Here is a 10,978-nt window from a genome sequence, read left to right as displayed (position 1 = left end):
CCAGGCCGGGGGCGGGGGTCCGCCAAGGCGGGCTTCATCTCTTCGTGCGGCCATGTTCCTAGCACGGGGCCAGGCACACAGCAGGCAAATGAACCAACTAATGGCGGGAGGCTGCCTGACGCAGGTGGAGACACCCGCGGCCAGGGAGGGGCAGCGCCGACTGGGCGGGGGGGCTGGGGTTAAGAACCCTCCGGCCTTCGGTCGTTGTCACCCAAAAACGGAGCCAGCGCCCGGTGCCAGCGGAGGGGCTCGGCCACCAGGATGGCACGGCGGCCCCACAGCCCCACCAGGTCTTCGAGGCCACTTCGTGCGGCCACGCCCACCAGCGACCTTGATGGGCCTCCCCAGCCCCGGGGGTCCCCGGTGACAAATGGGCTGGAAGCGCAGCCGAGGGGATGGGGAGGTGCGCAGCTCGTCCCCGGGGCTCCTGTGGCTCCCCACCACCGCGCCCACGCAGCGGCCACTCTGTCCCTTCCTCCAGCCCAGGGCCAGGGGCCGGCCGGGAGCTGACGCGTGGCCGGGCCGAACGGGCGCCTGGGGCCGCGCTGCGCGGGCGCCCTCTGCTGGCCGCCAGCGGGCGCGCAGCCCCGGGGTGCAACGCGGCCAGGGCGGTGGCTTCCCACCTGGGACACGCCCACTCAGGGGCACCCCTACGCCATCCCTGCGGTAACCCCGTGAAGCGATCCCCAAGGGCACAGAGAGGTTAAGGGCCCTGCCCGGGCTCGCACAGCTCGTTGGCAAAAGAGCCGGAATCCCAGGTTTGCAACGAGGTGCTGAGGCTCCCCGCAGGTGTCACCTGCCACCCACTCAGCTGCTTGTAAGTATCTATTGAGCACCTACTGTATGCCAGTCGCTGTGAGAGAACACAGCAGGCTCTGTCTCACAGCTGAGACTCCATGGGGAGGGGAGGGGCAGCCAGCAGCGGGCACGACCGGTCCTCAGCGTGGCCGATGCCCAGCCTCCTGCACGCATGCGCGCACGCCGGGCCCGACTTTGCCACACCCCAGCCCCACCTGCACTGCTGGGCCTTTGTCTCTAGCCCACTGACGCGTACTTAATATTTGAAAAGCCAATTCCACGTCGGCCCCCCCGTCCCCGCTGTCCTCCGAGAGCGGAACCCACTGTCGAGGGTGGTGGCGGCGAGGACGGATTTGGTGCCCTGACCCATGTCCTGGATGCTACCTCTGTACCCCCAGCCCATGCCAGCCACGTCCAGCAGTGGCATCGACTGCTCCTGGGAGTCCCGGGACGAAGCCAGCCCCGGGCAGCGCAGGGACCAGAGGCGCTGTCGGCTTCCACGGGCAGTGGGCTCCGGGCTCCTCCTGACTCTGCGCCTGGCTGAGACCCCCACCCTGCCAGGGCACAGGGCTTCCCTAGCTCTGCACCTGTCTCCTCCTTCCTCCCCCTCCCCTTCCTCCCTTTTTAAAAAGATTATTTGTTTGTTTGTTTATTTGAAAGGCAGAGCAACACAGAGAGGGAGGGAGACAGCGGTCAAGGCTGGCCAAACCGAAGCCAGGGGCCTGGAACTCCATCCCGGTCTCCCACCCAGGTGCCTGGGCCGTCTCCGCCGCCTTCCCAGGCGCGTCGGCAGGGAGCTAAGCTGCAGGCCGAGCAGCTGGGGCTCAAACCGGCACTCACACGGGCCCAGCGCCTGCCCTGGCCGAACTCGATGTCAGTCCTGCTCGGCCGGCCCCCTGCCACCCAGCGCCCTTTGGTGAGCTCACGGCAGAGGCGGCAGGGTCCGTACAGTCCCGTCACTGCCCGCAGCCTGGTGGCCCAGCCCTGGGGAAGAATTCGCTGTGGTCAGCCCCGAGCAAGCCAGAGGCGGTGCCCACGGGTGCACGGCCCCCACTGCGGCAACCGGAAGCGTCCCGGCCACGCCCACACGCCCGGGCTGGGGACAGCTGGCGCTCAGGAGGAGACACAGCTGCTGTCAGGGGCAGGACAAGGGGCAGCGAGAGCATTCTGGGCGGAGGGACCAGCACGTGTCAAGGCCAGGATGGGCACGGGGGGTCAAGGGCAAAGTGGACAGCACAGGAGTTGACGGCGGCCCCGAGAAGCGGCTCTGGAGAGGGAGGGGCTTCCAGCGCACCTGCTTCCCTGCCAGGCTGCGAGCTCGGCCGCGAGGCCCAGGCTCCCCAGCCCCGCCGTTGCCAGCATCTCCTGCTGGGCACGTCCCCAGCTGGCCATGGGGAAGAGGCCCCAGTCTGAGCCGTCCACGTGCACCTGCCTGGCCCACAGGGCCTCCCAGCAGCCAGCCCCGCAAGGCATACAGGGAACAGCGGGGGCGGCCCTCCTGCCTCACTTGCGCAGCAGGGTGGACGAGCCAGGATCTCAGGGGCAGGGGTCAGCCTCCCACGGAGGCTGACGGGCAGGCTCAGCGGGACGCTCAGGAGAGAGGGAGGGGCAGCCCTGCGTGCTTCCCTGGTGGGCGACCCGGACGGGTCACGGGGGAGATGCTGGTGTCGGGGTAGGCACTTAGCCTGGCGGCCACGAAGCTACCTAAAACACCCAGGTCCCGGGGCCAGCGCTGGGGCCACCTGCGGCACCGGCATCCCATATGGGCACCAGTTCGAGTTCTGGCTGCTCCTCTTCTGATCCAGCTCTCTGCTGTGGCCTGGGAAAGCAGTAGAAGATGGCCCAAGTCCTTGGGCCCCTGCACCCATGTGGGAGACCCGGAGGAAGCTCCTGGCTCCTGGCTTCAGACTGGCCCAGCTCTGGCTGTTGCAGCCATTTGGGGGGTGAACCAGCGATGGAAGACCTCTCTCTCTGCCTACCTGGGTGTTGGTCCAGGCTCTGGCTTGATTCTTGTTTCTGGGGAGGCAGAGGTGATGGCTCCAACGTGGGAGATCTAGGCTGTGTTCCAGGCTCCTGGCCCCGACCTGGCCCAGCTCCAGCCACCGTGGGCATTTGGGAAGTGACCCAGCAGATGGGACCTCGCTGCCTGTCTCCCAGCAGCTTCCCACGCCCACCTCCCTGCACAGAGATCTACCTCCCGTCCTTGCCTGGGCGGCGCGGTGCCACCGCAGTCTCCGTCACGGCCGAGAGGCGCATCTGCTCCCCGGACCTTCCCACCTTAGCCCTCCTGCAACCGGGCCTGCTCTGACGACTCAGTGTCTCGTGCTGGAACCAACAATGATTCTATTTATTTGTGAGGCAGAGTCAGAGAGAGGGAGAGACAGAGAGAGAGGTCTTCCATCCACTGGTTCACTCCCCAAATGGCCGCAACAGTTAGGGCTGGGCCAGGGCAAAGCCAGGAGCCAGGAGCTCCTTCTGGGTCTCCCATGTGGGTGCAGGGGCCCAACACTTAGGCCACCTTCCACTGCTTTCCCAGGCCATTAGCAGGGAGCTGGATCGAGGTGGAGCAGCCGGGACTGGAACCGGTGCTCACATGAGACACCCGTGTCATGGGCAGTGGTTAACCTGCAGTGCCATGATGCCAGCCCTCAACAGCATTTTCCACGGGGGACATCAACCAGTGGTGACCCACAGCGGACTCCGTGACCTGTGGGTCCACACAGGTGTGGCCGCCCTGGCCCCGGGGCACAGTGGGTCCCTGGGCAGCACTTCCAGGACCACGCCTCCTGGGGGAGGGGTTGAAGAACACACGGATGACTCTGGCGGGACGAGGGGCAGCCGGTGACAGGGTCTCGGGTGGTCTGCCAGCCATGCGTGGCCCGCGGATGTGCCTGCGGTGTCCTGTGTGGGGTAGGAACTGTCTGACACAGCAATGCTGAATCTCACGTAAAGCCTGCACCTGTGGCTTCTTCCAGCCAGAAAGCTCTCGTGTTCACTGAGCCACACTGCTGCACGCACCTGTCCCCACCCATGTGGCAACACTTGCCCGAATCCAGCGCCTCCTGGTTCATGGCTGTGGGATTGGCCGCTGTGGCGGCGGCGAGGCTGCCTTGGGCATGAAGACCTCGCTCCCCCAGGGCCACTCCAGCCGTGGGCTCAGCGCCGAGCGCACGTGTGTGGCCCGCCTGGGAAGTCCACAGATCTGCTGTCACCCCAGGAACTCAGGGCTGGGCACACCCAGCCCGTCGCCAACTGTGAAGCTGTCACAGCTGTCCCCCCTCCAATGTCCTCCGTTGTGGGGTAAGGCACAGCCAGCCCGATTCCCCACTAGGGACTTGCTCCCTTGGGCCCCTGGCGGGGGCAGGGAGCCCTTCCATTTCTCCAACAGGGTCCCCACCACTGGCCAGCACAGTTGAGGCGGCAGTGTGGTCAACGGTGCCCCTACCCGAGGGGCCCAGAACTTTGTAGAGTGGAGGCTGCAGCTAGGGGAGCTAGTCACAGGGCAATGGAGACCCCTGCAGGCCTAGTGGTCCACCCACGGCCTCCCTCAACATCGCTAGCCCGCTGTGATGAGCTCCCTGCACCCGAGTTCCCAAGGGGAAGTCGCAGTGGATGACCTTCACTGGGACCCAGGAGGGCACAGCTCAGGGGTGTGCTCCAGGAGAGGCACCGGGCACAAACCCGCGGGCCCTGAACCTCAGCGCCCCGCGCATGCGTGAGACCACCTCCCCCGCCCCCAGGAAAGGCCATCCCCTGCGGCGGGGCCGGGCTCCCCGAGTCCTAGGCCAGCTTTCTCTCTGCCAGCAGCAGCAGGAGGCGCCTGCTTTAGGCCGTGGGCCCCCTTAGGGTTAGCCCCGACCTCACTCTGGGGGTTCCCTGTAGCATCTGGGAATGACGGAGCCCCCATCCTGCTCCCTGCCCGGGGCACCGCCCACTGTCAGGACCGAGGTAGGCTGGGCTCGCAGATTAGAGGGGAACCACGGGGCCCCCTCCCCAGCCCCGGCCCGGGCCCCACAGCCAGGACCGCAGTGCCTGTTGGTGGGGAGACTAAAGTCCAAACCCCGGGTGAGACAGCTGCAGGCGCGTGCCCACTGCGCGCAGGTGAGGCCACACCCGTGGGCCTTCCCCCAGGAGGCTCCAGCCGCCACTGCGCCCGGCTTCGAGGGCACTGCTAAAGGCTAGCGTCCCACACGGCTGCTGAAACCAAAGAATTCTTTCTTTATTAAAGATTTATTTATTTATTTTAAAGTCAGAATTACACAGAAATAGGAGAGGCAGAGAGAGAGAGAGAGAGAGGTCTTCCGTCCATTGGTTCACTCCCCAGATGACCGCTGTAACAAGTGGAGCTGCACCGACCCGAAGCCAGGAGCCAGGAGCTTCCTCTGGGTCTCCCATGTGGGTGCAGGGGCCCAAGGACTTGAGCCATCCTCCACTGCCTTCCCAGGTCACAGCAGAGAGCTGGATCGGAAGAGGAGCAGCTGGGACTCGAACCAGCGCCCACATAGGATGCCAGTGCTTCAGGCAGCAGCTTTACCTGCTATGCCGCAGCGCCAGCCCCAAAAATCCTTTCTTAAAACTATGACCTTGGGGCCGCGTTGTGGCAGCGTGAGTTAAGCTGTCGCCTACAAAGCCGGCATCTCATGGCACCAGTTTGAGTCCCAGCTCCCTGCTCTTGCGCCTAGGAGGGCAGTGGAGGGTGGCCCAAGTGCTCGGGCCCCTGCACCCGCATGGGAGACACGGAGGAAGCTCCTGGCTTCAGCCCGGCCCAGTCCTGGCCACTGCAGCCATTTGGGGAGTGAACAGTGGATAGAAGACCTCTCTCTGTCTCTAACTCTTCCTTGTAAATAAACAAAATAAATCTTGAGCAAACTACTTTGGGACAGGGGCTGGCAGGCACGGCCCCCTGGCCAGACCTAGCCAACTGTTTGTGAATGGCTCACAAACGCAGAGCGACATCCACAACACCTGGAGACCGAGAACTTGACCCAAACATGCCCTGGGAGAAACCTCCACTACAGGCGGGAAGACGAGGACAGAAATCAGTCAAAATCTCACCAACAGAAAAGAGCACGAGCCCTCCTCTTGTTCCACGGTGCCGACGTCTCTGGGCCCGTGAAGCCGAACTACTGACTAATTTAGATCTTTCTAGAAGACAGTACTGGCTGTAGGGCTTCGGTCTGTGCCCCGAAGCACCGGAAACAGGGATTCTGCCCCTAAGTCACTAAGCCGAGAGCAAGAGAGCAGAGCCTGTTAAATATTAACGCACACTTTATTATATTAAAATCAGGCAATGGTCTGACAATGGAAAGGCTGCGGATGGAACACTGCTGTTAGACTTCCCGCCCGGCGTCGCCTCCTCGAGCTAAGGTTCCCGGAAAAGCGGAATGGGAACAACCGCGTCTCAGACTCCCAGCTGCTGCTTCACAGGTCGTTTTTTTACACAAATACTAATTAAAAAAAAAACCTTGGGACACGGCGACTTCGTCACGTCGGCGCGTCCCCAGGTCAGCATCTAGTGGTCCCGACTGCAAGTGGGACACGGCCGCGTGCCGAGCCCTCACTCCCTGCGGACGACCGAGGGGGCGGCAGCGCCAGCACCAAGTGCCTGGATCGAAGGTTCTTTGTCGGATTCCACACTAGACCTGACGCGCTGCAGGGCTGAGCGAGCGGGACCCTGTTTCAAACGTCTTCCAAGTGGAAAGCCAAAGCAATGACAGGGAGAGCGATTCGGAGGGCTCCTGCGGGCTGCGTGTCCCCGAGTGGCCTTTCCCCAGGCTTAACCACCAAGGACTTGGGGAGCCGGCAGGTCTGGGCGGGCACCCGCCGCCCTTCTTGTCCCCCGTCAGAACCTGAGCCGCGAGGCCGCCTGAGCGGCTGACGAGGGCAGCGGGCGGCAGGGCTGCGGCCTGGCCTTCATCTCCCGGGCTGGGTCCCAGCTCGACGAGGGACGTCAGAGGCCCTCCAGCCTTCCCTGACGGCGTCTGGCCAACGTGCGGACGGGCACGGGAAGTGTGGGGGTGGCAGGGCCCCGGGGCCGTGAGGAAGGGAGAGCAGCGCCCCTCAACAAAGAGTGGGGGAGAAAGATCCCGGGAAAGCCCTGAATTCCTCCCCGAAGGCCAATTTCCGAGGGGAGCGGGGGTGTGTGTGTGTGTGTGTTACAATCTATGCTTCGGCCCAGGGCGGGAGTGGGACGGGAGGGGACAATGGCTTGGAAAGAACATCATTTAAGACTCAAAAAAAAAAAAAAAGAAAAAAGAAAAAGAAACCAGGGTGCAAGGCACCCCCATACCCAACAGTAGTCCCCCCGAAACCGTCACCTCCACTCTCAGGAGCCAGCCCACGCCGGAGGGCCGCCGTGGAGGGGGCGCGGGGCGGGGGGAACGGAGGCCCAGGCCAGGCCGTCAGCAGCAAGGTGCCGTGTGATGTGTCTTCACAGTGGAGTAGCCGTGTCCCACCGCGACGATGGGCGTCAACTGAAATACGCGTTCTTGATCCCGAAGCTCAGCTACGTGGACAGTGGTTACACTCGACAGGATGATGTCATAGCACAACTCATATCTCAAATGGACAAAAAATTAGTATCACTGACAGTGTCTTTAGATAGATCGCCTTTGCAGGGAGCTTCCTTTCCAGTACTCTGAGGCCTACAGGACGAACCTAGCAGATCCCTACTGCGGAGGGCGTGGCCGGGCCGGCGCTCAGTTGCTGTAGCACTGGCCCTCGGGCGGCTGAGGCAGCTTCATGTTCTCCTTGGCCATCAGCAGGCGCCGCAGCTCCTGCAGCACCACTCGGATGCTGTACGAGTTCTGCCACTTCGCTAACACGGAGATGGCTCTCGGGTCCACCTGCGGAGAGGCAGACAGCCCACGGTCAGGCCCCCGCGCCGGGGAGGACACGGGGCCCACAGGGCCACGCAGAAACCCCACCCAGCGCCCCTCCCTCCACGCCGAGCTGTCAGGAGGAACAGGGCTGCTGAGGCTCGGGAGGCCATCCCAGGCCCACGCGGGCCGTCCGGGGCGTCCTCCCGTGCTGCACCTGGCTGTGCAGGGCAGTGAGGAGCGCGCTGGTGAGCACGGCTGGGGCCGGCTTCTGCCCCAGAGCCGAAGCCTCTCAGGCTAGTGCAGTGCCGGGCTGAGAGCCGGCTCGGGTGCAACGTCAAGTGCTGAGCCAGGGCACCGAGGCCCTCTCCTCTCTCAGTCCAGTCTCCTGAGCGCCGCAGACAGCGACGTGCGGGACAGAAGTGACACGAGCACACAGACACGCCTGCGACACGTGCCGGCCTCTCGGGAAGGCCCCACTGGCGCTGAGGCCGCGACAGACCCTGCCGCCGTCACTGCTTCCCCACCTACGCCCAGGCGGCCGGCATCCCACACGGGCGCCACTTCAGGTCCCAGCGCTCGGCTTCTGATCCAGCTCCGTTAATGCACCTGGGAGACAGCAGACGAGGGCCCGCGTCCTCCGGCCTCTGCCACTCACGGGGGAGAGCGACAGAGCTCCGGGCTTCTGGCTTTGGCCTGGACCAGCCCTGGCCGCCGTGGTCATCTGGGGAATGAACCAGCAGATGGAAAATCGTTCTCTTTCCAATAAGTAAGTAGGAATTCTTTTGAAAAATGCAGTATAGACTGAGCATTCCTAATCCAAAGGCTTGGAACGAGAGCATTGTGATTTCAGAAGCGGCTGGACTTTAGAGCCCTGGTAGCAACTTGACAAATGCTTGAGTCTCCCTAATCTGACCTGCCCCGACACGGACACTTTCTTATCTGAAGGCAGAGAGAGCGGGGGATCCCCTATTTGTGAGTTCTTTCCTCAAACGCCTTCACGACCAGGGCTGGGCCAGGCGGAAGCTGGGTCAGAAGCAGAGGCGGGACTTGAAGCCGGGCACTGTGACGCGGGACACAGGAAGCCCACTCAGACACCGGACACCTCCCGAGTGTCACGCTGGCGTCCACAAGGCTTGAGACTTTCCAGTAGGAACTCAACCTGTGAAAGGCAAGTTTACAAGGCAAGGCCATAGAGGAAAAACAAAACTTCCTGCCGGCGGCATGGCCCAGGCGGGGGGCGTGGCCCAGGCGGGGGTGGTGGTGGTGGTGGTGGCCCTGCAGTCTCCAGCTCCCGGTCAGAGGACACAATGAGCTCAGAGGACACAATGAGCTCGTGTTGGCGGGGCGGGCACAGAGCCCCGGTGAGTGACACCTAAATGGAGTGGGGGACAGCCCCCGCTCCGGCCTGCACCACACGACCCAGGAGCAGGAGGCCGCGAGCCCATGGGGTGCCCGACGGTGAGCAGAAAGCGATTCTCGCTCCCAGGAACAAGGGCTGGCTGGGGAGGCAGGGGACTTACCACTCCGTTAGAACTATTAACTCCGTTCATATTAATTTTTGTTACGAATCGTACAAAGGGGGGCGCTTCTGGGTATTTGGGTCCACACTCTATTTTAAGGCTGTATATTCTGTTTTCGTAAATTGTCTGGAAAGAAAGGTAGAGAAAGGTCAGGTGACTGAGAACAAAGAACCCAGACCCGTGAGCCCGCACTTCCCGCCCAGCCAACACCTGCCTCGGGCCCCAGCTTACACGCACTCTTGGCCTTGGGGATAAGTCAGAACACGTGAGCCGGCCTCGGTGCGGTTTAGCTCGGCCAAGCCCACGCAGAGGGCCGTCTGCGGGAGGCACCTGCCGCACTGTGTGCGAAGTGCCCACAGGCCACTGCTTCCGAGCGCTTCAGAATTAAGCTTGGGCTGGGGGTGCAGGCACGAAGCTGCCCGCCCCAGGCCTCCCTGCACTTCTTCATGGTTGTCTTACAGTTGTGATGACCCGAGAGCCCACGCGCTCTCAGTGGGTGAGGTGGGGGCCGCGGGCTGCAGCCCCGCACAGGAGAGGACAGGCCCTCGAGCCAGTGTGCCTTTGCTGCGATGCACCCGAAAGCCCAGACCCCACAGCACCCACCCCCAACTGCCAGACACCTTGAAAACCAGGTGCCAACACACCGGGTCCCTAAGCTGCTCTCCTCTATGCGGTCACACTCCTGGGTCTGAAGAGCACACCGAAGGCGACAGCGCCCCCTGCAGGGCTGGGGCCACCTTGCTGAGTCCCTCTCAGCCTGCACAGCACTGGGTCGATTACCGTGTGCTCGGCGACATCTAGTGGTCACACTGGGGAACGACCACAGAGGACAAGCTCTAAGGCCTCGGCCACACTGCACAGTGGCCTGTCCCAACACCACGTGGGCATCAACCTTAAGGTTCACAAGGCAGTTAACATACCCACAGGAAAATTTCTCATTCGTAAAGATCCCAAACCAGAGCGAAACCAGACCTAGGTCAGGATTCCACACCCTGCGCCGCCACCCACCCAGGCAGCCGGGCGTCTCCACTACCAGGTCCTGGCGCGTCCGCCTCCAAGTGCCCCACTTCCGTCCACTGTCCTCCACCTACAGCCTGGCTGGATCCTCGCTCCGCGCCTTCGCGGGAGGAAGGAAGCCTCTGGCCCGGAGCACTCTGGCCTCACCTGCCCCTTCGCCTCCTCATTCCTCTTCCACCTACCACTTGCTGGCTGCCTTGGGCCCGGCCCCCCATGTCCTCCTGGCTCTGGCGCTCAGGCCCCGTCAGGCACTTAACATGGAGCCTGGACAGCACCGACAGAGCCGCTCCTCCGAGATCCAGAGTCCCCACGTCCACAGCCCACGCGGGAGGGGCAGCATCGGCACACTGCACACTCACATCTGCTGACAGAAGGGACCCCAAAAATTTTTAAAGATTTTATTTATTTGACAGAGTTACAGACAGTGAGAAAGAATGGTCTTCCTTCTGTTGGTTCACTCCCCAAATGGCCGCTATGGCCAGAGCTGTGCCGATCCGAAGCCAGGAGCCAGGTGCTTCTCCTGGTCTCCCATGGGGTGCAGGGCCCAAGCACTTGGGCCATCCTCCACTGCACTCCCTGGCCACAGCAGAGAGCTGGACTGGAAGAGGAGCAGCCGGGACTAGAACCTGGCGCCCATATGGGATGCTGGTGCCGCAGGCGGAGGATTAACCAAATGAGCCACGGCGCTGGCCCCGGGAGCCCAAATTTATTCATGCTCCACACTCTCTGCCACGTGAGAGAATTTCTATTTTTTTAAAAAAGGGTCATTTTGGAAGCCCTCCTGGGCTTATAGAAATTACCAAAATCACAAAGTCTGACAGT

General features: G+C 62.9%; 1 protein-coding gene across 9 annotated transcripts in view; it reads right to left on the bottom strand.

The window, feature by feature from the left end:
• Positions 1–6,048: 6,048 nt before the first annotated feature.
• UBE2V1 (ubiquitin conjugating enzyme E2 V1) overlaps positions 6,049–10,978 on the bottom strand; it is a 30,509-nt gene continuing 25,579 nt past the window's right edge. For all 9 annotated transcript variants that reach the window (XM_089307045.1, XM_089307044.1, XM_089307043.1 and 6 more), the window contains 2 exons: positions 9,140–9,265; positions 6,049–7,643 (listed from right to left, as the gene is read on the bottom strand). In XM_089307045.1, the coding sequence (XP_089163171.1) occupies positions 7,497–7,643; positions 9,140–9,265 (273 nt within the window). In that variant the 3' untranslated portion in view covers positions 6,049–7,496. The remainder of the gene's footprint in view (positions 7,644–9,139; positions 9,266–10,978) is intronic.

Source organism: Oryctolagus cuniculus, chromosome 11 (assembly GCF_051225735.1).
Source record: "Oryctolagus cuniculus isolate XC-2025 breed Fujian yellow rabbit chromosome 11, ASM5122573v1, whole genome shotgun sequence".
Taxonomy (NCBI): domain Eukaryota; kingdom Metazoa; phylum Chordata; class Mammalia; order Lagomorpha; family Leporidae; genus Oryctolagus; species Oryctolagus cuniculus.
This window is presented reverse-complemented; position numbering and strand designations above follow the sequence as displayed.